This window comes from Acipenser ruthenus, chromosome 2 (assembly GCF_902713425.1).
Source record: "Acipenser ruthenus chromosome 2, fAciRut3.2 maternal haplotype, whole genome shotgun sequence".
In the NCBI taxonomy this organism is placed as follows: domain Eukaryota; kingdom Metazoa; phylum Chordata; class Actinopteri; order Acipenseriformes; family Acipenseridae; genus Acipenser; species Acipenser ruthenus.
This window is the reverse complement of record NC_081190.1, coordinates 3545777-3572837: the sequence shown is the minus strand read 5'-3', so window position 1 is coordinate 3572837 and position 27061 is coordinate 3545777. Positions and strand designations below refer to the sequence as shown.

The 27061-nt window shown below is 41.2% G+C and overlaps 1 protein-coding gene across 1 annotated transcript in view; it reads right to left on the bottom strand.

Annotated features, from left to right (window-relative positions):
• The window catches only part of LOC117404116 (DNA mismatch repair protein Msh3-like), a 75015-nt gene that overhangs the window by 8304 nt on the left and 39650 nt on the right, over window positions 1-27061 (bottom strand). Inside the window, exons 20-22 of the mRNA XM_058986625.1 lie at window positions 23118-23275; window positions 4884-5070; window positions 2759-2888 (exon numbers count right to left, since the gene is read on the bottom strand). Coding sequence (XP_058842608.1) covers window positions 2759-2888; window positions 4884-5070; window positions 23118-23275 — 475 coding nt within the window. The remainder of the gene's footprint in view (window positions 1-2758; window positions 2889-4883; window positions 5071-23117; window positions 23276-27061) is intronic.

The following is a 27061-nucleotide window of genomic DNA, read 5'->3' as shown; positions in this document are numbered from 1 at the left end:
TATGGTTACTATCTACTAATGCTAGAGCTGCAACTACAACAGCTATTACTATACTACAGCTGCTGCTGCTACAACACCAATCAATTCTGGAAATTCATTTTATTCTATCTTTCATTTTATCTAACGCCCTGGCTGTCAAACTAAACTAATGTTATTGTTTTCGCTCCCAGTCTGTGGTTTTCTGTGGTTCCCCACAGGCTGCAGCTTGTTCTAATTGATAGGCATACGCTGGTGACCATGTTGAGCAGCAATTCTTTTCAAATCTTTACTTCCTATCTCTCTCTTCCCTGCACATTCTCTCTCCTCTCAGGTTAAAGAAATAGTACTGGTATCTGTTCTGTCGTGTCTGATTGAGAAGGTATCTGTTCTGTCGTGCCTGGTTGAGAAGGTATCTGTTCTGTCGTGTCTCCTTGAGAAGGTATCTGTTCTGTCGTGCCTGGTTGACAAGGTATCTGTTCTGTCGTGCCTGGTTGACAAGGTATCTGTTCTGTCGTGTCTGATTGAGAAGGTATCTGTTCTGTCGTGCCTGGTTGAGAAGGTATCTGTTCTGTCGTGTCTCCTTGAGAAGGTATGTGTTCTGTCGTGCCTCCTTGAGAAGGTATCTGTTCTGTTGAGCCTGGTTGAGAAGGTATCTGTTCTGTCGTGCCTGGCTGACAAGGTATCTGTTCTGTCGTGCCTGGCTGACAAGGTATCTGTTCTGTCGTGCCTGGCTGACAAGGTATCTGTTCTGTCGAGCCTGGTTGAGAACTATGCATTTTGCTTTGGTTCCCTGCTAGCTCCATATTGCATCCCAAGGTCTAACCGATCACTGCTTTTTTGCAGGACAGCCTAAAATCCCCTGCAAGACTGGTCTCTGCAGGTTATGCAGTCCAGCACATCTTCATGCATAAACAAACAGGAGGATAAAGAAAATCAATACCTATGTTTATTTGAGACAGTTAAACCAATAGTTTTTTCCAAGCACTACCAGTATACATTTGCATATATATTTGGTGGTTTATTTCCCAGAACATTACAGTAGGTAGTGTCTCAGTAATGGACAAGATGTTCCACACCGTTGGCAGTGGGTGCACATACAAAATTGTTTCCACACAGCAGCCAAGTCCCAGATTAATCCTGGGACTAATTCCCTGTATTTCATGGGCACACTTCACTAAAGCTATCAAGCAAATTAGAGCCCTGCAAAGCTGCCCTTGCCACTTCCTGCTGGAGCTGTGTTACGGTATGCCATTTAGCACCCCTTCCTGATTGTGAGATGCTACAGGTCTGTATAGATGTCACACACATTTTGACCTGAACATAAGATGGCTTTCTACAGGTTGTAATTTTAGTTCATTAACATTACTGTTAATATAAGTAAATAAAAAGTATCTCCCCCCCCCCCCCCAGAAAAAGATAAATAAATAAAGTATTATATATATACACTGCTGTGCAAAAGTCTTAGACGTTGCATTTCTCTACTCCAATGCATTATGCAAATCAACAATTTACTCAAAGCCTCCACTAGTGTTTTCTACTATTATAACAACCTTGACTTGCATAAAGAAGGAAAAACATTGAGTGAAATAGCTTGCATCACTTGATTATCAAGGTGTGGTATCCGAAGCACAAATCAACAAGTACAGAGACACATCATCTGTAATTGAGAAACCCAGGACTGGAAGACCCAAAAACCTTTCTAACAAGGATGAGCAATACTTGAAGATAATAATATCCTTAAGGAATAGAAAGAAGACAAGCGTTGAATTGACAACAGAACTGGCAGAAGGCACAGGTGTCATTGTCCATCCATCAACAGTCCAAAGCACCTTTGACCATTGTTCCATAGTCCAATTTCTGTGTTCTTGTGCATATTTTAGCCTTTTAGTCTTGTCCCCCTTTCTTAACAGAGGTAATCTTACTGCAACGCATCCTTTAAGTCCTGATTTCAAGAGTGACCTTCGTACTGTTGATTTGATGGACAACGAGACCTGTGCCTTCTGCCAGTTCTGTTGTCAATTCCCCAGTGAAGCAATACAGTTTAAATATTGAACCGCAGCTGTTCGAATAAAATAAACCTGAAATCTCACATAAAGGATTTATGCAGACAAAAAAAAATAACCTTAATGAGTATTTTGGCCCAAAACCAAACCTACAGGGTGTTTTATTAATATTATTAGTTTAGTTTATTATTATTTATTAGCAGATGCCTTTATTCACTCTCTAGACAGTCAGCGAATGAAGGGCTGAAACTCAGAAACATTTTGTTCATAATAAACTGTATTTTGTAAGATGTATCCAGTATTTTCATCTTCATTGGTGCCAAGTGGTAGTAAAAGCACAAAAACAAAAACATTTAATAATTAAACAAGTAAATCCAAGTAACGGATGGTTCACCTTCCTTCAATAACTTAACTTACTTACAAAAACCAGTCCTGTGTCCATTTCTTATATTTGTTTCTTGTTGTGAAGAAACAGGACAGCATCTGTATTCTTTGTTTATGAAGAGGAACAGAGCTTGTCTACCATCTGCCCAGCCTCGCTGAAAACCCGCTCGCTGGGGACTGACGTTGCTGGGGTGCTTAAGATGCTTCCGGCCAAGCGGGCTACTTTTGGAAAGCAATCAAGTGAAACCATGGATCAATGCATATATACGCCACCCCAGCCTTTGTCACTAATAACCCTTTTCATTCACAATTTGTGCTTGTGATCGTCTGGTATAAGAGAGGCTACTTCAGTGCGCAAGGCTGTACAGCTCTGTGTTTAGTGCATGACCCACCTTTGTTGTGGTCACTCTCATGCTGGTTCAGTAGGAAGGCCATGTGGTAGTTCCCCACATGCTCTGGACACTGTCTCTCCAGCTCACACAGCAAAGGGTAGTGGGTCACAAACAGGGTCAAGGATTTCACCTTAAAAACAAGAACGAAAAAGACAAGACGGTATACTTTAAACATTACAATTTTGAGATTAAGATTAGTCTTTTCCTCAGTTTTCAGTCGGGGCTCTTTTCCAAAACAGTTTTAATCAAGATTGTTTTTTACAAACTGCATTGGACGCCTTCATTAACTGAAGTCTGTGAAAGCACTGATAGTTGAAACTTTGTTTCTTGGTATTCTGATTGTCTGCAAACCTCTGAATGTATGACTGAAACCCGATTGGGGGGGAGTGGGGGTTGAGTCCATTTTAGTTGCCGTTATCTCAACTCTTTCAGTCTGAAATGAGACTTGAGATCCTGTCTTCATAAAACATTTATATGTTAAATATCCTACTTTTAGGGACATGCAGTATGGAGAAAAATATACTGTAAATTAAAAGTGAAAGGATGAGACCAGCGTAGTTACAGTTTGTGAGATTCGTAGCATCGGTGGAAAATAAGGCCCATTGTTCAGTTCCATACCATTCTCTTCTATAATAATGTACTCCTCCTCATAGTCCTTGTTTCAGAATGATTTCCAGCACTCCGTTCAAGTCGTATATGGACTGTGTTAACGCCTCTGCTTAGACAGCAATCAAGACAGTTAGTTTGAAGAGGGAGCTTCTAAAATATCAAAGTGCTTCTTTTAAAACAAATCAAACCTATTTGTCTTAAAAGGACTTGTAAAACATTAGGTAGAAATTGTTTAGCACTTTTTGTTTTTTTTTGCAAAAAGAATTGTCAGTTCTTATTGCAACTGTTGTGAATATGATCCCTTGACTACATTTAAAATGGTGTAGAGAGAATCCACTGGGAATGAATGATGTCTACTTTTATTTTATTTTTTCTTAACGAAAGGTTATATAAGGTACAGCAGTGTGCAAATGCATTAGAACACCTCAATATGTGTCATGTGTATCCTTTGTATACCTACCTGCATGAAAACCTCTGGGTGTGAGAATCTCAATTACCGGTCAGTAACCAGACAGGTAGAAACAACAACATTTGTGGCTGTGTGTTCCTTTTCTCTTACAATTGTAACTGAATTGCATGTGTGGCTTTACTAAAGTCATCAATTCAATTAGACAATCACCAAGTGCATATGAAATCAAACTGTTCAGTTCCAGTGGTTTGATTTCATATGCACAACAAATCAAAACAGGAGCAATGGGGTGTTCTTATATAGTTGCACTCAACCGCATGTATCATAATCTCAGGGTATGTGGAGGCTGTCTGTGGGTCACACTTCCATTTTAACATGCATTTAGAGGTCCACGTGTTGACACTTGCAAAATACATTCTTGAGTATCATAATCTGGGGGTTACTGAGGACACGTTATTAAGAGCATCAGAATATGGGAGCACAGAGAGGCATCCTGGCTGTAGGGCTCTAACTGGGATGAATGTCACCGGCATGCTAGTTTATATGGATGTGCTCAAACTTTAGAGGCTCACTTTCTGGACCGTATCAAGCGTAACCAAAATGGGTCAGTGTTAACCCAATCTGAATTAAAATGTCTATGAATAGCAGGCTGAAAGAAAAAACTACTGACTAGGGACAAAATCACAATTAATAGAGGTTAAAACATCATTTATAAATTATGATAAACTAAGATCACTTTCAACCGAAAATCAAATTGAAAATGTCATTACTGTACAACAAATAAAATCATTTTGATTCAAAAGAATGAATCCAGAAATGACCAAGACGTTACACACTGCAAAAAGAATGCATTATGAATGCCAAAACAGGATTCGTATTTCACTGTGCTTTCTGTTTGACCTTTATCAGCAATGAAAGCACAGACTAAAGACATTTCCTTTTAGCTTCTAAATAGTTTTTCCACTTATGTTTTTGGTCTGGTTCCTTTTGGTGCGTTGTCATGGAAAAGCAACATAACGTTCTACTACAATACCCACACTCCTATATTCTGAACAGGAAGACAATTCAGGAAGCAGTCCACACTGTAGATGTGGAACAGGTACTCACGTCTCTGATGAAATACTCCAGAGTGGCGTAGGCTATGGCAATGCCATCGTGAGTGCTCGTCCCGCGGCCCAGCTCGTCTAGAATGACGAGCGACCGAGACGTAGCTTTCTGAATGATCTCCGACGTCTCCGTCAGCTCCTCCATAAATGTGCTCCTGCCCTTGTAAATATTGTCGGAGGCTCCCATTCTGGGAAACAAAGCAAATTATATATATATATATATATATATATATATATATATATATATATATATATATATATAAATATGTATTCTTACTATGGATTTTTTTTTTTTTTAATAAATTTAGTCATTACCAATTATTTTTATTATTTTCTCCCAATTTGGAATGGCCAATTATTTTATTATGCTCAGCTCACCGCTACCACCCCTGCGCTGACTCGGGAGGGCGAAGACAAACACACGCTGTCCTCCGAAGCGTGTGCCGTCAGCCGACCGCTTTTTTTCACGCTGCGGACTCACCATGCAGCCATCCAAGAGCTACAGCGTTGGAGGACAACGCAGCTCTCGGGCAGCTTACAGGCAAGCCCGCAGGCGCCCGGCCAGACTACAGGGGTCGCTGGTGAGCGGTGAGCCGAGGACACCCTGGCCGACCTAACCCTCCCTCCCCCCGGGCGACGCTCAGCCAATTGAGCGCCGCCCCATGGGAGCTCCCATCCTCGGTCGGCAAAGGAATAGCCTGGACTTGGAACTCGTGACGTCCAGACTATAGAGCGCATCCTGCACTCTATGCAAGTGCTTTTACTGGATGCGCCACTCGGGAGCCCCTTAAATGGATATTCTTTTAAAACTTGTCTGACATTTGCTGTGCTGTTGGTATATTTACTGTACATTTAATTTTGTTTAGGAATAAAAAATAAAAACAACACTGACTTATTTTAAATGATGTATTTGACATTTAATATCATGAATGTGATGTGATTTCATTCTTTTTCTTTTCATTAAGAATCAAAATCGTGACTAAGGTTGTCTCAACTGCCTCTCATTTAATTGGGGCAGCAACTTATTCAGGATATTTTTCCTTCTCCCAAGGTGTCCCGATAAAGCGGCCCGACTGTATATGCTTCAAGCAATCCCAATGAGCACTCAGGCTCTCAGCATTGCCAAGTCCAAATCTAGCACCATTCATCTTAGCTGTAGTTCCCTTCAGATCATTATTTCCCAATCGGTTTATCTGCCTAGGCTTCCAGTTTTATTAGAGAATCTATTATATTGTAGCAGGGAGAGGACAAGGAGTTCAGTATAATGAGCTAGAAGAGGCTGCAAATGCTCTTCCACGAGTGAGCCAGAGGTTTGTGGGCATCTATAGAAAGAATTCCACAGAGAGATTTAACAGCTCACATACTGCTACTGACTATCATGCTCAATACATTACTTTTTATCCATATTTTTTTTTTTATGGATAAATTAGACCGATTTGATAATTCAACCAATTTGTGCCAGCCCAAAATCCTAACCTGGTCCTATATCTCATTCAGCCCTGGAAATATCTGCAGGATACCTCAAATCAACTGATTTGTACCATTAACCACAGAGGGAAACATTAATAAGGCTGCAATCACTCGTGACAGGCTCAGTGACATAAAAATAATCTCTCTCACACACAGAGACCGTTATCTGCTTTACTGAAGCCAGCAATGCAAATATAAAAGGGTGTATCCTATCTGCCAGTGCACAGCTACAGTATGAGCAGCAAGTGGAAGCAGAGGTGCTGCATACAAATACAGATTATTATTTATTATTATTTATTTCTTAGCAGACGCCCTTATCCAGGGCGACTTACAATTGTTACAAGATATCACATTATACATTATTTCACATTATACAGATATCACATTATTTTTACATACAATTCCCCATTTATACAGTTGGGTTTTTACTGGAGCAATCTAGGTAAAGTACCTTGCTCAAGGGTACAACAGCAGTGTCCATCACCGGGGATTGAACCCACAACCCTCCGGTCCAGAGCCCTAACCACTACTCCACACTGCAGATATAGAGAGCTGTTAGAATGTTACAGCAGTGGTGAGGAAAAGGTATTTGGTCTCACACAGCACTGAAATTTGGTAGCTACTGTTGTTTTCCACATAGTGGCCCATAGTGAGGGCTGTGCATTCTCACCTGATACAGTGCTCCCTTGTTATAAGACGGCTCTTTATAATGCAGAACAGGCTGTAAGGCAGCATAGCTATGGCTCATGTTTCCCCCGTAATGTAATTACACTGGCACATTCCCGTTAGAAGGTGGAACACAAATTGCATGGTCTCTTACCTATGGCTAGCGAATACAGCATTATAAATAGGGCTTCTGATTTTCGGTTTTAACCGATAAAACCCCCCCACCCCGATACAAAAAAATGAAATCGGTGGATAGCCAATAAACACCGGAAAGCACCGGGAAAACTGTGGAAATGGTTAATCAATTCATGTTGACTTTACTCAATTCCAATTAAAAAATAAAACCTACTACAAAAATAATAATAAATACATTTCCCAGTGCTGCAGGGCGATGTCCCGCCTTCCTGACTTGAATCTATCACTGATTAGTTCTAAATACTTCAAACCCGTCCCAACTACTGAGTGACAGCACATTCCTACATTTCTATTGGAGACAAGATTTAAAACGAGATTACAATCAGGATGGAGGCTTGGTAGCGGGATTTCAAGCTGGTTACATTTAAGATACGGAGGATTTAAAACAGAATTGTGGCGAAATGTACAAAAATGCCTACACACAAAACCCCCAGAAGAATGTGCACATGACCGTGGGGATTTCGTTGTGGAAGACAGCAATGGAAAGAAGGTACAACTTAAGCGTGCAAGTACTGTCGAATTACTGTACATATTTCTGAATGGTGGAAGACAGCACTTCCTACAGGCCACATGTGCAGCTCATCGTGTCTCAGCGTTACATGCTAAATTCCCGTGCTCGGGGACGATAACCTCTTCTCATTTTCTCTTAACATGTTTATTTCTGGCAACAGGTAAACGGGCTGAGCCACTGCAAATCTGTTCACAGGGGTGGCTTGACTTTACCATTCAGGAACAATACCAGTATACATGGAGGAGCTTGGTTACAGACTGCGATGTGCAAATTCACCATGTGTGACCCAGGCTGCATTTGAACCCAGAGGGGAATGGTAATGCATTAATAAACTGCGCTGTCTAGCCTCCAAGTCAAGCATTATGAAGTACTGCAGAAGCACAGCAATCAGATGAAAAGGAAGCTACCTATAATGTATTGATTATTTTACACTTTGAAAGACCAGATGGTTGCCACATATTGGACCTGCCTGTCATGTAGCTTAGCAACTCTTACTTTACAGTCAAGAGAGCTCTACATGTTGTCAAGGACAACAGCGAATGGATTTTCAAAACATTCTATATAAATTAGTCAGCCCTGTTCAAAAACAGCTTTCACTGGAAAAATGAAAATGGCCATCCAGACTCAATCCTTCCTCTCTATGGTGGAAAAAGGGGCTGCACATATAGTGGAAATGCATGCAGGCTTCTCCACTCTACCCCACAGTGAGCTCGTCTCAAGACTGCCCAGGTGGGACGTTCCTCTGACAAGGATTAAGGTTAGGGTCCTGAATTTAGCAGCATGGCTTTTTCTTCAATATATTCCAGAACTTTCAAACTTAAATAGCTTAATATCTTAAATAAACTTAAATAACTTAAATAATTGGCATGGCTATGAAATTTCACAGCTATTTTAACTGATGTATTTCAAATTTGTATGGCATTTAGATTCAATGTTATTGTAATTTTATTACTTAACGCATCCACCATACCCAGTGACTGAAAATTACATTTCATTGACAATAATGTTTAACAAAAAAGATAAATCATTTTTTTTCAGTGACAATAAACTTTACAAAAATCGACATAAACTAAAGTACTATTACAATGCCCACATTCCTATGTGTCGCCTGAACAGGAAGACAAATTGGAAAGCAATCCTGGTCCTATTTGAAGTAGAAATTATGCTTTTATTTGCAAGGTTAGTGACACTGAAGACAAGGCTTGATGGCTCAACGATGCATCAGGGTTAAGCAGAGTCACAGGGCACAATTCTGGGATGTTCAGGGTAAAGTGGAGTACAGGGGGCACAATTCCGGGATGATCAGGGTAAAGTGGAATACAGGGGGCACAATTCCAGGATGATCAGGGTAAAGTGGAGTACAGGGGGCACAATTCCGAGATGATCAGGGTAAAGTGGGGTACAGGGGGCACAATTCCGGGATGATCAGGGTAAAGTGGAGTATACGGGGCACAATTCCAGGATGATCAGGGTAAAGTGGAGTACAGGGGGCACAATTCCAGGATGATCAGGGTAAAGTGGAGTACAGGGGGCACAATTCCAGGATGATCAGGGTAAAGTGGAGTACAGGGGGCACAATTCCAGGATGATCAGGGTAAAGTGGAGTACAGGGGGCACAATTCCAGGATGATCAGGGTAAAGTGGAGTACAGGGGGCACAATTCCGAGATGATCAGGGTAAAGTGGAGTACAGGGGGCACAATTCCAAGATGTTCACGGTAAAGTGGAGTACAGGGGGCACAATTCCAGGATGATCAGGGTAAAGTGGAGTACAGGGGGCACAATTCCAGGATGATCAGGGTAAAGTGGAGTACAGGGGGCACAATTCCAGGATGATCAGGGTAAAGTGGAGTACAGGGGGCACAATTCCAGGATGATCAGGGTAAAGTGGAGTACAGGGGGCACAATTCCGAGATGATCAGGGTAAAGTGGAGTACAGGGGGCACAATTCCGAGATGTTCACGGTAAAGTGGAGTACAGGGGGCACAATTCCAGGATGATCAGGGTAAAGTGGAATACAGGGGGCACAATTCCAGGATGATCAGGGTAAAGTGGAGTACAGGGGGCACAATTCCAGGATGATCAGGGTAAAGTGGAGTACAGGGGGCACAATTCCGGGATGATCAGGGTAAAGTGGAGTACAGGGGGCACAATTCCGGGATGATCAGGGTAAAGTGGAGTACAGGGGGCACAATTCCAGGATGATCAGGGTAAAGTGGAGTACAGGGGGCACAATTCCGAGATGATCAGGGTAAAGTGGAGTACAGGGGGCACAATTCCGAGATGTTCACGGTAAAGTGGAGTACAGGGGGCACAATTCCAGGATGATCAGGGTAAAGTGGAATACAGGGGGCACAATTCCGAGATGATCAGGGTAAAGTGGAGTACAGGGGGCACAATTCCAGGATGATCAGGGTAAAGTGGAATACAGGGGGCACAATTCCAGGATGATCAGGGTAAAGTGGAGTACAGGGGGCACAATTCCAGGATGATCAGGGTAAAGTGGAGTACAGGGGGCACAATTCCGGGATGATCAGGGTAAAGTGGAGTACAGGGGGCACAATTCCGGGATGATCAGGGTAAAGTGGAGTACAGGGGGCACAATTCCAGGATGATCAGGGTAAAGTGGAGTACAGGGGGCACAATTCCGAGATGATCAGGGTAAAGTGGAGTACAGGGGGCACAATTCCGAGATGTTCACGGTAAAGTGGAGTACAGGGGGCACAATTCCAGGATGATCAGGGTAAAGTGGAATACAGGGGGCACAATTCCGAGATGATCAGGGTAAAGTGGAGTACAGGGGGCACAATTCCAGGATGATCAGGGTAAAGTGGAGTACAGGGGGCACAATTCCGGGATGATCAGGGTAAAGTGGAGTACAGGGGGCACAATTCCGGGATGATCAGGGTAAAGTGGAGTACAGGGGGCACAATTCCAGGATGATCAGGGTAAAGTGGAGTACAGGGGGCACAATTCCGGGATGATCAGGGTAAAGTGGAGTACAGGGGGCACAATTCCGGGATAATCAGGGTAAAGTGGAGTACAGGGGGCACAATTCCAGGATGATCAGGGTAAAGTGGAGTACAGGGGGCACAATTCCGGGATGATCAGGGTAAAGTGGAGTACAGGGGGCACAATTTCGGGATGAGGCTTGCCCAGGCATGTGGGAATTTGCTTGGCTTATAATATATTTAACAGCCCAAAAATGTGCAAGAGGTGCAATTGTAAATGGAAATTTAGAAGGCTATCTAAAAACAGAATATGTGTATACAAGAACATCCAGGATACTAAACATAATCAATCCCTCAAAAAAAAAAAAAAACCTTCAAATACAAGATGGGTAACAAACAGTCACAACGTAGATGTGGGAAAATAAGAAGGAAACAAAAAATCAGGATATCAAAATAAGCAAGACACAAGTTTAACAACGATCTCTTAAGAACACAGAGAAAGGTAAGGGAGCAGATTAGAAATATAAAATCTAGGGCAGATAAACATGAACCACCTGTGCAAACAGGTATCTTACTGGAGGCGCCAATCAGTCTGCATGAATGTGTGCATTACAGTTTGTACACTCAGGGGGGCGCTAGACTAAATGGTGCGCTACTTGGCTTTGGAGTTGATTTGTTCAGCTCCTGTTGGATTTTCAAGCATTTTAAGGCACCAGGGAATTCACAGTGATGTAAAATGCAGCTGTGGTCTATCCCAGTGCCTTATTTTCTTTGATGTTGTATTGAACGTTTTGGAAGTTATAAATATCTTGAGATGGTACAAAAGCAGCAGGACTAATAAGTCAAGTCCGCCATGTGCAAAACACACAGAACGTGTTCTAAAATCATACCAAACCTGCAAAGCACTTTGAACAAACCAAACCTCAGTGGGTTTCAAACCAACAGTCTGTCTTTCTACAACAAGGAAATCAAAAGAAAATTCACAGCAGCACTGGATTTAGCTGAAACTGTGAAAAGAGCTCTTTTTTTTGTTGCATCAGTTAAAAAAAGCAGCCACTGAACAAAACTCTGCACACATGCAGAAGATAACCAGCACAAAGATAACCGTGTTCCTTTCTTTTAACAAAACCCTTTGACGATCAAGTTATTTATCGTTTCTAATTCCACCCTCCTGTGAGATCTATGCATTCTCAACTCTCACTGTGGATTATATCAACCACGGGATCCATTTAAATTGTATTTGACATAAAAACAGACTGCACATTGCCAGCAAATATGTAATGAAAACTATACATTATGAAGAGGCTCACTGAAGTCAAATCAAAGAGAGGCACTGCAGTGTTACATGTAACAAGCTCAGGTGTGTCCTATTAAACTCATAGTAAAACCAGGAATGCATCAATCTGCTATGCAAAGGGAGTCTGATTTCCATCCCTGCTCAGACAATGAAATAGGAGAATAACAATGCCAAACAACGCACACTGTATGTAGGAGTGACAAACCTGCTGTCATTTAAGGGCAAACACTGTCATTGTAAAACAAGCAAGCAACCCAGCTGAATTATCTATCACATTAAATAGCAAGTGTATTTACATCTACATCTTCATTTTCTTGATATGCCCAGCACTTTAAAAAATGACTTTCCGTTTTCTAGATTACTAATCTGGAAATCGCAGTGAAAAGAAATACTGTGCCTATCCAATGTGAAATAAACACTGTGCCTATCCAATGTGAAAACACTGTGCCTATCCAATGTGAAAAGAAACACCGTGCCTATCCAATGTGAAAAGAAACACCGTGCCTATCCAATGTGAAAACACCATGCCTATCCAATGTGAAAACACCGTGCCTATCCAATGTGAAAAGAAACACCGTGCCTATCCAATGTGAAAAGAAACACCGTGCCTATCCAATGTGAAAAGAAACACCGTGCCTATCCAATGTGAAAAGAAACACCGTGTCTATCCAATGTGAAAAGAAACACCGTGCCTATCCAATGTGAAAAGAAACACCGTGCCTATCCAATGTGAAAAGAAACACCGTGCCTATCCAATGTGAAAACACTGTGCCTATCCAATGTGAAAACACCGTGCCTATCCAATGTGAAAACACTGTGCCTATCCAATGTGAAAAGAAACACCGTGCCTATCCAATGTGAAAAGAAACACCGTGCCTATCCAATGTGAAAAGAAACACCGTGCCTATCCAATGTGAAAAGAAACACCGTGCCTATCCAATGTGAAAAGAAACACCGTGCCTATCCAATGTGAAAAGAAACACCGTGCCTATCCAATGTGAAAAGAAACACCGTGCCTATCCAATGTGAAAAGAAACACCGTGCCTATCCAATGTGAAAAGAAACACCGTGCCTATCCAATGTGAAAAGAAACACCGTGCCTATCCAATGTGAAAAGAAACACCGTGCCTATCCAATGTGAAAACACTGTGCCTATCCAATGTGAAAAGAAACACCATGCCTATCCAATGTGAAAAGAAACACAGTGCCTATCCAATGTGAAAAGAAACACAGTGCCTATCCAATGTGAAAAGAAACACCGTGCCTATCCAATGTGAAAAGAAACACAGTGCCTATCCAATGTGAAAAGAAACACAGTGCCTATCCAATGTGAAAAGAAACACAGTGCCTATCCAATGTGAAAAGAAACACAGTGCCTATCCAATGTGAAAAGAAACTTCATACTGTTAATGCTCTTCCCTGCAGCACCAGCAGCAGCTGTAATAAATGACATGGAGTTTTTCCAACAGTCACTTTTATTTCATTTCAGAATTTACCAAAGCCCTCATATCTAATCCCTGGAGCCAACCTATTGAAGAGAAATTGCTCCAATGCCCACTTACAGCAGATGAATCCCTGGCACTAAAGCCCTTAAACTGAGGATATCATATCCAGCAGCACTGACTGGGGCAGGGGGAAGGCAGGGTGTGCTAAGCACTTAACCCTTTCAGAGCTACCAGAAGCCAAGCAAGGCATCATCGTGTTTAGTTTCGTTTTGCTATTAATTTAAATATCGACCCCAAATGACGCGTCACTGGGGAAATTAACACCAAACTGCTTGAACAATAAAACAAGCTACTATGCCTTAGAAACATCAGGATAATAACATGCTTAAGACGCACTAATACTAGCTAGTGTGAGAAAAACAACCCATGGTTGCATTTTTGCTTTAATTATTCTCACTGTGGTCTAATGTTTGCGTTCCAAACCCTGCAAGCCCTGCATTCAGATCACTCCTCCCAGGTCCGCCGTCAATCCTGCCTGTCCTAACTCCTGTCTGGGGCTCCTGGGTAGACACCTGGGAAGACAAGGCAACTGAATCCCGGCTGAGCAGACAGCGATCTCTCAGCAGACAGGCTCCACTGTTTGTTAAGATGGCAGTGTGGGAGAAGCCATTCTCCATCTCTGACCTTATCAGAGTATGTGGGCAGTGCAGGCCCCACAACACAGGCCATCACTATTGTGTGTTTCAGCCAGGACCACTGCTACTGCTGGATAAGTAACGCATGCCATACACATGGGTTTTTTCCAAGTTCAGCTTTATTTTAGCCTTGTCTTTAATAAAACCTACACACACACAATAATTCATCATTAGACATAAATGTAGTAATTTATTATTATTATTATTATTATTATTATTATTATTATTATTATTATTATTATTATGTTCTTTTCGGAAAGCAAGTCTACATCAATGGTTGCTCCTCTGTGGGATAGTGTACCTTTAAGTCTTGCAAAAACTACTCTAATGGGGGTGTCTGTATGTCTGTCAGACTACCTGTCTGGACAGTATGGCACAAAAGATTTTTCTTTTATTTATCTACAGAATCCCTTGTACAATTCTAATGAAACACGGCAAGCACATTCTTAGCACATATACATGAAGGCCGTCTGTCTGTCCATATGCCTGTCTGTATCCAACACAGGTTTACATTTTATATATATATATATATATATATATATATATATATATATATATATATATATATATATATATATATATATATATGAATAATATGAGAGAGAGAGAGAGAGAGAGACGCTTATCCAGTTGTTGAAACTTGAAATCCATCATTATAAAAAAAATACTTCAGTCAGGATACCAGCAGAAGAGTGTGCAGTGAATTGATATGCCAGAGAAAATATGACCAGAGCAAATAGCACAACAATGCATTCTGTTTTGTTTTTGTATTATGCAGTAGTCTCATAAACCATGAGTCTCATAAACCATCTTATCAGTGTTGCACCCCAGCGTGCTATTCTTTTTTTTTTTTAACACAATGGATAGAATGGGAATGAGCCAAACAATGCGCCATGTTTCTGCCCTTAGTGAACAGTACTGGTGATTAGATTAAACCCATCAACACACAACAGTCTGGTGTGAATAACTTCTCCGTGTAACATGTCCTGGGTTTGAGAACTCCCTCGTTCAGGCAGGGGGCCACGCTGAATCTGCTCTGACGGAACTGCACTTACCACAGCTTGAATACTTCACTACTGTGAGTGGTCTGTGCAGCTGCAAGGCAGGAAAAGTGGATTTAAACTGGACGATATTGATCATCTAAATAATATGCTTAATAGAAGGTAGTTGTGAAACCCTGGGCTGAGTGCAGGACTAGTACGCTTCCAAGCATGCATTTAGCAAAGCTTCCTTTTTAAAACCACACACATCACTAAAACCTTCCTGACGTAGCCAAAACCAACTGGAGTACACTAGACTCCACTTGTAATAAAAGCCCTGCATGTTTTGGTGGTGTTGCTGCTACTGTATGTGTCTGGTTTTCGGCAGCCAACCTCAAATCTCACTCAAATGTGCGGCCAGGAACATGTAAAACACAACCAACAACAGCACAACAATTGCATAGAGCAGTAACATTCCTCTCGTTAAGCAGTGCTTTTCATCTTAACATCTTCACAGACCTATAACGAGCCTGCTGATCTGGCACAGCAGTGCTAATCTGTGAGGGGACTGTAATGCCTGTTAAACACACAGCAGCACCAGTGACATCTGCCATCTCAACACTGCTCCTTCACTGACCTGACACGTCGCCGACCCCCTCAGCCTCAGGGTCACGCCTGGGATACGGAGACAAGCCACTTTGAGCAGACAGGATAGACTGTGCCAGCCTAAAGCAGCTGTCTGACAAGTTCTGATCCTGCTGTGGTAACATGCATTTGAATTCACTTATCCGGCGCTGGGTCTCTTAATGTTTAGTTGTGTCACCAAGAAAGATTATTCCTGATCACCCAGATACCTGCCAAGTTCAGTTAACAAGATATACCGTATTGTGTAAGTTCATGCACTAAACAGCAGAAACATGGGGCAATTGTGAATTGTGATTTGATTAGGACATAAGCAAAGAATCTATATAAAACTGTCACTATCTGTTGAATCAATTTATATTTTTATCACTTACATTTTCTTCCCCTGGCAAACGGTGAATTGATGCCCAAATTTTTGGCCTGGAGTGACAGTAGTGACTAAGGCTTGCTGTTCTATACTGTATGTTGGAATGCCACAATGTTTATGAACAGCTCTACTAGACACACACAGAAATGTGTTCCCAGGATTCTCACACAGCTTTCCAACATGATATCACATGTAGATATATACTGTATATTTGAATATTTAGAATGTAGACAAGATACTGAGTGACGCAGCTTTGTAAGGACAAGAGAAACTCAGCCCACAGTTGCTCAGTCCCTTTTGTAATAACAGTATTCCATTGCATGCATGCTCTTATCAATCTGCCAAATCTGACTTTTTATAAAAAAAACCTCACTGAAATGAGCTAAATAGCAGCTAGTCTTATTCTATAGTGTCTGAGTCTATAGACACTATAGAATAAGAGTGACAAGTTAAAAGGCATTGGAGCGCCTAGTGGGATTGTTTTAATAGCCCAATATTGCCCGAAGGAAAGATTAGCTGAACACACAAACAAACACACACACACACACGCTACAGAACAATCAGCACGCTAAGCGGCTCCTGCTGTGCTGGTATCTCTTGCTGGTAATTTATATAGTGCAGTCAAAACATAAATGCAATGAGACAGATCGGAAGACGCTGTGGCTTGTACAATTCTCATTTTGTTTACAAGGCGATTATTTTTTCCATACCAGTTTCACTTCAGGTACTTCGTGAACAATGGCTACCCCAAGTGCATGTACCTCATAAACATTTAAATATTGGAGCTAGATGTTTGAAATCTTAGTAGATCTACAGTATGTGCCAACTGGGGATGGTGATTTTAAAAACACATGCCTGGTTTGACAAGAGTTCACTTTACATATGACAAGGGGGTTAAGAAAACGACCTTGTTTAAGCTGGGTGATGCAGAAAGGCCAATATACTTCAATACAAACAGATGATGCTCAGGCCTTGGTGATCTGCAGGTCCTATTATTACTTTTAATATTAACGATAGATATAAAGCCCCATTAAGTTCTGAAGGTTATTAAAATCAATCTGAATTACCCTTTATCACTTGAGGTGAAACAGCGAAGATTACAATAGAGAGACGCACAGAAGACTACATTACACAGCAGCGCAGGACTAGTGGGCAATTCAAGAGCAGATGGAAGGGCATTCCAGATAGCAACACGTCTATCCGCAAAGGCAAAGCTGCCTAAATTACAAATGTAGCATACACAAGTGACCCCTGTAGATCTCAAGCAAGGATTGCTCCAAAATGTATTCAATCTAACCACAGGGCACGCCCTCAGATAAGGAGTCTTATCCTAATCTGACAAGAAGTAACGGGGTGAAAATAACAAAAACAAACAGAAACAAAATCTTATGAGAAGGCTGTGTTAAGCTGTGCTGCTGGCGTTTGTACCGGCTGCACTGGGGGTGGGGGGTTGCAGAGATTAGTTTGCCTGTCACTCCTAAAAATATCTCAGTGCTTACAAGTCTTTACAAGACTGATTTACTGCCCGGCTCCACTAAGCCATTTTGTTTTCTCATCATTATCAGCAGTAGTTGCGACAAGACAAGCATTGGAAATATCACTCTTGTTGCTATTATCAGAATCGCTGTTGGTAATATCGATAGGATTGCTACGGCACTAGGTGGCACAGTGGGTGAACAGGACAAAGTCATTCTAGTAAATCTTACCAAATTTAAAATGACTGTGACTGCGCAGGTCTCACATTTTACAATATGAAAAAACTGTTTTGCTGTACCTCTGCCAACTGTCCCAGCAAACCATTGAATTTAACAGTTAACAGTTAACTTTTATTAACAGTATTTAATTTTAGTTAGTGCGCATGACGTGGATTACCAGAATAGGCATAACTACTACAGCACACCGCTACCTCGTTGTGACCTTGAGGTTAGCAGCTGAACGCTGGGAGCCATAAGATCCCTTTTTTTCCTCCATGTTATTTGCTGTATGACCCTCGTTTCGTGCATTGATGTAAAAACTGTACGTCAACCGCACTATAAAACATGAATTCAAAACAAGACAATAAACTAGTGTTCCTATTACACAGCATGTTCCCGAAGCAGAGGGGTGCAGGGTCAGTGTGCCCAGAGATGCAATGCTGAAGTTAATCAGGCTCTCTATATGCCAGAGTTCACGCCCTATAAGACAAGGGGCCTTTTCAGATCAAACAAGTGGATTGTAGCCTGATGCTTTGACTTCCATCCCAAGCTCGGGGGCACTATAGTTTACCCATGGCTAAGCTCAAATATTGAGTGGTTTTCATGCCAAACACAAATCTTCTCATACCTTTTAAATTTTTCACTGAATAATAAAAGATAAGGAAAAGCTATTCTCGATAACTGAAATAAATACAATTTGATACTAGGTGGGGCTGGTTTTTGTTTTTGTCACCTCACCACTACGACCCATTTACAGACTTCAGAGGACTGAAAATAGGTACCAAGCTTCTAAACTCTGGAGGAGAGAGCTGAGCCCGACTACTCTCTTACTGACCAGTAGGGGCCGCTTTAGCATAGTGAGGCAAACAAACTCCAGCTGTTTTTCTCCCCTAGACTGCATTGGCCTTCATCTCCCCTAGATAAAGGAAATGCAGTGCCATATGAGCCCCCAGCCCTGGCGCAAGCAGGATTTCAACTTTAAAGGCGTGTTCAACACAGTATAAAAAGTGTGTTAACTTTATATAAAAAACTTTGAACAAAGTTGTGTTACCAGCAAAGCTTGTCATTGGACGTTAAGTGACTGCAGGTACTACAGTGGAAATATCAAAAATGAAGCCAAGACATGCTCAGCAATGGACCACTGCAGGAGAGGATGTGAAGAATAAAAATGAACTCATTCTGAAAAAAAGGCACGTGTTGTAAGAATGCTCATATCGCAACAAACACCTGAAATATTGCAATGCGTATCTTTAATATTGCTAGCAATTTGATCAAAGGAATAGGACACATCTTAGCTATGTAATGTAGGAAGGGAATCCATTAATAAAATGGAAAAATACCAAAACACAGGGTAAATAGGTAAACAAAAAATGAATGCTATGCCGCCAGAAGCAGGAATAATTTCAAGAAAGTTAGTTCAGACAATTACATTACTAATGTACAGCATTTAACACTGTGCTAAACCCCAGATTTCACTGGGATTCAAAAGTTTTTGTTTGTTTGTTTGTTTTTCACTCCATCTCCATATTCCAGCTTCTCCTAAGGAATCGTATAACACCACATCTCCCTGCTGGTTCTTATGGAAGAGAATGTCACCCTAAATATAACACCACATCTCCCTGCTGGTTCTTATGGAAGAGAATGTCACCCTAAATATAACACCACATCACCCTGCTGGTTCTTATGGAAGAGAATGTCACCCTAAATATAACACCACATCACCCTGCTGGTTCTTATGGAAGAGAATGTCACACTAAACAAACGGATTGGTTAAGGAGAGGCTACTAAGGACCCACAGGGAAATTAAAACAAACAAATAAATAAAACAGGTGGATTGTGACAAAGATTTCAGGATTAACTTTACATTAATGAGAGGCTTTCCACCAAAATCAATGCTTTTCCTCCCCAAGGAAGGCGGCTATCCTTTGGACCGTGCTAATTAAAAGACCGCTATCTACTCTCAGTCTGGGTTGTAAAGTCTTAGTGAAGGGGCTAGCCATTAGAGTGGAAAGGGTGCCTGGTTCTTGAATAACACCACCAGTCTGATTTACTGAGACTTCTGTAAGATGTTATACAGCAAAGTCACCTGGCCATCATTTCTAATTGTCACAATAAACCATACTACCCAGTTGTTAATATGTTGTGTGTAGGATGTCTCTTATAGTGGAAGAGATACTGGGCTCTCGCTCTTGCTGCTCAAACCGTGACACCCCCCCCCCCCACCCCCCACCGAAAAACTACGATAAAAACCGCAGGACCTGATGTAGTGAAATTGTGATGCTGACTGTCCGTTTACTTCTATATGATTGATAGTTCCATTTCTAGTCTGACTCGTAACGTGCCTGTACCTCTTCTTCCAGATTTCACACTCTAATAACCCGAATCAACTGATGCAAGCAGCTGGAATTCATGGCATCTTTAAGCTGTGGAATCTGAACTGAAACCCCTTTTGAAAAGCGTCCCAAGCTATTTCTTTTTTAACACTGATAACTTTTATTCCAAACATTGCACTGGAGCAAATACTTCACAAGACATTTACCATGGCTAATACCAGCAGAGAGATCCAACAATGTAATGCCTGGTTTCCTGTTGCCGCTGGGATCGATCTGAGCCTGAGGCTGAACTTGGTTTGCCACTGTTTTCAGCAGCAAGAAACATTTCATATACCCCTGAGTTTTTACCAGTGGGTTGTGAAATAACCACTCTAGGAACATTCATGGAGTATTCTGTTCACATAAGTATAATCTATACAAAATAAACTATATTTAACAGCTGAATTTGGAGGATTACTTTCCTTAATTTAAGCCCTGCTTAGATGCAATGCTGTCATTTGGAATAGTGCTATACACTGTGGTTATTCTGCCATTGTCATTGTAAAATAAATCAGATTTTTTTTGGATCCAAAAAGTAAAACACAAATTGATGCAAGATTTAGATGCTGTGTTCTCCATTTGCAAGCTTAATTTGTTAAACCTGTCCAGTTCTCCCTTGGCTCTATTTCCCCAATTCCTAATTTTACTCGGCATGTTTTCTCAGGTTATGCAACATGATTCTGTTTCCATGGTGTTGTCATGGACACAGCACAACACCCCTTTGTTTTATGTTGTTGGCAGTTACTTATAATTTAACATACTTAACTTATATGTTAAAGACTGGGAAACAAATAGCCCCAAAGATATAAAAACGGAAACAGGAGGAATCCATTAGGAACTTCATTCACATTTTTCATATTATTGCCTCTATGTTCCAATCATTTTTTTTGCGATTACTCAAATCTTGGTGTTTCACTGAACTTTCCTCTGTTACAGGTGCTTTGACTCGAGTTCAGAAGCTGCTGCTGACTTGACGTGGTCAGATTCTCTTTCACCAGAGGCCAGGTGAGCAAAGTGTCAGTTTAGGGTTAAGAGCCTGCGGCATCTAGTGAATCAAGTTCCCTTATGTGTTGCTGTCAACATGCCATACCTGTTAGCTAGAACCACTGAAGAAAAATGTCAACATGCCATACCTGTTAGCTAGAACCACTGAAGAAAAATGTCAACATGCCATACCTGTTAGCTAGAACCACTGAAGAAAAATGTCAACATGCCATATCTGTTAGCTAGAACCACTGAAGAAAAATGTCAACATGCCATATCTGTTAGCTAGAACCACTGAAGAAAAATGTCAACATGCCATATCTGTTAGCTAGAACCACTGAAGAAAAATGTCAACATGCCATACCTGTTAGCTAGAACCACTGAAGAAAAATGTCAACATGCCATACCTGTTAGCTAGAACCACTGAAGAAAAATGTCAACATGCCATATCTGTTAGCTAGAACCACTGAAGAAAAATGTCAACATGCCATATCTGTTAGCTAGAACCACTGAAGAAAAATGTCAACATGCCATACCTGTTAGCTAGAACCACTGAAGAAAAATGTCAACATGCCATACCTGTTAGCTAGAACCACTGAAGAAAAATGTCAACATGCCATATCTGTTAGCTAGAACCACTGAAGAAAAATGTCAACATGCCATATCTGTTAGCTAGAACCACTGAAGAAAAATGTCAACATGCCATATCTGTTAGCTAGAACCACTGAAGAAAAATGTCAACATGCCATACCTGTTAGCTAGAACCACTGAAGAAAAATGTCAACATGCCATACCTGTTAGCTAGAACCACTGAAGAAAAATGTCAACATGCCATATCTGTTAGCTAGAACCACTGAAGAAAAATGTCAACATGCCATATCTGTTAGCTAGAACCACTGAAGAAAAATGTCAACATGCCATACCTGTTAGTTAGAACCACTGAAGAAAAACAGAACTGTAATTTGAAAATCTTTACTCTTAATAAAGACATCAGAACGTCTCATGACGAGTTAATGACTATGATCTGCAAGGCACCTTCATTTAACTTCACTAGTGCCCTTTAAATGTCACAAGCACGTTCTGTCATGAGTCATGCAGTTAAATACACTCCAGCCATCCCCTAAATTAACAGTGTCTAAATGGTAGTAAGTTGTTGAAATTGCACATTTTGATCTGCTGGTGTTAGATACTCCTCTATCACCAGTGACAGGCACTTTTCACCTATGTCTAGGAAGAGTGGAAACATTATGTCCTTTCACAAAACACACCATGTTTGATAATTATGTAACTTGAAAACATAAAAACACGTGGTTCTAAAAGAATCCTTCAACAATATCGTGGACAGCAGATCCACAGTTTGGTTTGGCCAACTTCCTGCGTGTCTGTCTGAGCTGGGATCATCCGTATGAATATCTTATAGGGATGTGCAGATAATTTCATTTTTCAAGTATTTCTCTTAAAAAAATAAAATAATAAATAAATAAAATATATATGATTGACTGAATCATCTACCGATGTGAAATACTGGTAGAGGCATTTGTCTGTTGAGTTTAATCAGAGGTTTAATCCTGCTCAGGGCTGCTACCCTAATTCAATGCAGAGTGGACGCATTCATGAAAACGAGAAGAGGAACTGAAAGTTATTTCAAATGGTTCAAAGAAAGGTGCAGATCCAATGTTAGAAGTTTTAGTTGTTTTGATCATTGTCATTGACTGGTACTCAATAATTGTGTAGACAGAAGGCAAACGAGGGAAAGTATGGTTTTGTGTAATTAAGACCTTTAAGAGGTTTTATTCCCTTTTATTAATACCCAACAACCTTAAACACGTTGAACGCAGTCACTCGGAAGTATCCACACTCCCCTGATATTCTTACTGTGCACAGACACCAACAAGAATGTTCCTCTCGGATTGGCCCAGCGCTCCGTGTCGAATTGGATCCGGCAGCAATGAGATGAAACAAGTTACCTGGTGAAGATGCCATCCACAATCCCAACGACAGCCTCGTCAGCCGGCACGAAGGAGCCTATCTGAGCCATCATGGTGATGACAGCCACTTGTCTTATATAGGAGCTCTTCCCACCCATGTTGGGTCCAGTAATGATCATCACCCGCTTACCGTCCCCCTGCGTTACAGGAAAGGTACCGGCATTACAATACAGCTTACACTGTGTCAGCAAGGTGCTCATTAAAGAAACAAGAAAGACAGTTTAATACATTCTGCATCACGGTGTGTCTGCTGCTGCATCCAATGCTGTAAAGAACAAGAACATATAAACACACAGCACAGCATTGGTGTAATTACTGTATGATCCTTTACTAGGTTACACTACAGGGGCTTACTTCCCATCCTCATGTTATTTCATTTCATTTAACTGCATTAACCCCCGAGTCTTAACCTAATCAGTATGAACAGGAAAACGACATCATTACAAACTGATGTATAGCGGGGTAAATAGCATTGTATGTTGTAGCATTTTGGTTTATTAGCAGTAAACTATGGTGATGCAATTAGAACACAGATTTAGAGATCTTTAAAATTACCTAGCTCAAAAATAATAATATGGTTCAACTTAATTTTTTTTATTTAATTTATTTTAATACATTTTAGTGTGCCCAATTATTTAACCCTTGATTTTCTCCCCAATTTGAAATGTCCAAACTTTCCCCCCTCACCGCAGCAATTCCCCACACAGCTCAGGAGAACTGAAGGTTCAGTGAGCGTCCTCCGATCGAACCAGCTTCCTCTTTTACACCCAGGAACTCAAGAGCGGATGTCAGCGAGCTACCGACCTCTGGAGGCCAAAGGCCAGCCCTGCAGGTGTCTGCTTTTTTTTATTTTTTATTTATTTATTTATTTTTAAATTTAGTCGTTGCCAATCAGTTTTTATTATTTTCTCCCCAATTTGAAATGCCCAATTATTTTTAGGCTCAGCTCACCGCTACCACCCATGCGCTGACTCGGGAGGGGCGAAGATGAACACACGCTGTCCTCCGAAGCGTGTGCCGTCAGCCGCCCGCTTCTTTACACTCTGCAGACTCACCATGCAGCCGCCTCAGAGCTACAGTGTCGGAGGACAACGCAGCTCTGGGCAGCTTACAGTCAAGCCCGCAGGCGCCCGGCCAGACTACAGGGGTCGCTGGTGCGCGGTGAGCCGAGGACACCCTGGCTGACCTAACCCTCCCTCCCCCCGGATGACGCTCAGCCAATTGAGCGCCGCACCCTCGGAGCTCCCGTCCACGGTCGGCTGTGGAATAGCCTGGACTCGAACCAGCGACGTCCAGGCTATAGAGCGCATCCTGCACTCTAGCGAATGCTTTTACTGGATGCGCCACTCGGGAGCCCCTATAGGTGTCTGATTTTAAGCTCAATGGGCACCGGGCCAGCAGGGTTTGCTGTAGCGCGAGGAGGAGAAACAGGCCCTGCCAGAGCCAATGCGACGCTCCCATCGGAATCCTCAGCGCAGACCGACAACTTTGCACAGCGAGAATGCAAACACTTTACGTGTTGCACATGCAGCACTACCCTCCTCCATGCAAACAGTGCTCACGTGAACTCAAATGGGCATAACTCATTTGCATGCCAACTACGGATTGAGCAAAAAAGATTTAAAAACTGGCGCTTTTTTCTCTGATTTATTTCACATCCTGGATTTAAATGTTGAAACTGCTAAATTTTTCTGATTTATAAATGATATCTGAAAGTACACATTTAACCATTTATTTAAATGTTTTTCACAAGATTTATAAATCTGAAAAAAAGATTTGTTGTTTAAATCTGTGAAAAAAATACAAGATTTAGGCTAAATCTGGGGAAAAAATTTGTGTTAAATATAATTTTTTTTAAATACACTTTGCACCCCATAATCTCACAAACCTGTAGGCCAGACACAGGCTGAGAACTGTTTCCCTTTTGATACGTCATGCGTGACGTGGTACAAAAAGGTTGTGTTTTTGGTAGGCGTGGTCCGTATTCCACATTAATCACATTTTAGTGGCCTATGTTTTTTTTGTTATTTATTTATTTATTTATTTATTTTAATAATAATGCTAATATTCTTAATAAACACTGCTGCATCCATTTCAGTGATACAAAAAATCTGCAAGATACACTAAGTGCAAGCCATGAAAAGCTGACTACACCAGCTGTTCACATCTCTACAGATGAATGCGACACTCTTTCCTGTCTGTGTGGGCGTGCTGCACAAGAGAGCCTGAAGAACTCTGAAAAACAACTGCTGCTCTCCGGTTCTCTCGAACAATGCAAATTGTGTTTAAAATCAGCTAGTTTATCTCGGAGAGGAATAGAACAGATATTTTAAAGCCAAAGAATTAGCCGTCTTCATCTCCCCCAAGTTAGCGTGGTGGTTGCAGCGGTGAATCGGGGTGAATACTTGGGCATTCCAAATTGGGAGAAAATCGGGGGTAAAATAATTGGCGATTCCAAATAAATAAATAAATAAATAAATAAATAAATAAATAAATAAATAAAATAAAATAAAATAAAATAAAATAAAATACTGTGCAGGGACTAAAAAGCTCCAATAAAATAAAGAACCTGACAGAAGAGTGTTAAATGACTTGTGTAAGATATTATCTAGGTGCCTAGTTGAAATTATTTTTCTAAAAAACTATTGGATCATGTCATAAATTGTGAATATATATATTCACAATAGCCCTCGCCCACTCACCAGGATATGTAAATAGTAAATAAAATGTGATTTAAAAAAAAAAAAAAAAATAATAATGATGTATTTTTTATTTAAGATATAGCTTTCAATAGTACTAATCAGATACTAAATATAAAACATACATCACAGCATTTAAAATGACCTACCCAGCCTAGATTTTACATCAGGCAAAGCACATTCTATAGTGTTATGATTGTACAGATGATATTAAAATATGAACTTGCTGAAAGCTTTTTAGATTGCCTTGTCGTTTCCTGTGGAGATTTCCTGCTTGAATGTATGTGAAATAATTTCATTACCTTACACGGTTTTGACACAAGCTCAGTTTGCTGGCGTTTTAAACGTGTTTTAATAGGCTTGATTTAAATCCTTCTGTCAGTGTAAGCTTACGAGCATTTCTCTAGATCTGGGGTAGGCAACTCTGGTCCTGGAGTGCCATAATCCTGTAGGTATCTACACATGGAAATTATTGAATTATTGAACCAATCATTGAATCAATTAGGGCTTGGGTAAAACAAAAACCAGAAGTGTCTGTGGCACTCCAGGACCAGGGTTGCCTACCCCTGCTCCAGCTAAAGCAGCTGCCATGAGAACCAACAGCACAATAATACCACAACACAGAGAGGGAGAGAGGGAGAGAGGGAGAGAGGGAGAGAGAGAGAGAGAGAGAGAGAGAGAGAGAGAGAGAAACACAGAGAGGGACAGAGAGAGAGAGAGAGAAACACAGAGAGGGGCAAAGAGAGAAAGAGAGAGGGACACACACACACACACACACACACACACACACACACACACACAGAGAAACACACAGAGAGGGACACGCAGACACACACACACACACACAGAGACACACACGTGCAGAGATAGACGCGTGCAGAGATAGACGCGTGCAGAGATAGACGCGTGCAGAGATAGACGCGTGCAGAGATAGACGCGTGCAGAGATAGTCGCATGCAGAGAGACAGACACACACACACACACACACGTTCGTCTAAGCACCAATATAAATAATATATATTAATTATTGGTGCACATTGACTTACACAACGGCAATTCTTTGCAAGTGCAAATTAAGTGGCTGGGAGTTCCTTAAAGGAGGAGCACAGCTGGGAAACAGCCCCTCCTCAAAACTCTGGACAGAGTTACAATATAAAAGAGAAATACTGATTTAGGCCTTGGACAAAATTCAAGGCACGCATTCCGAATCCTAAAGAAAAAGGG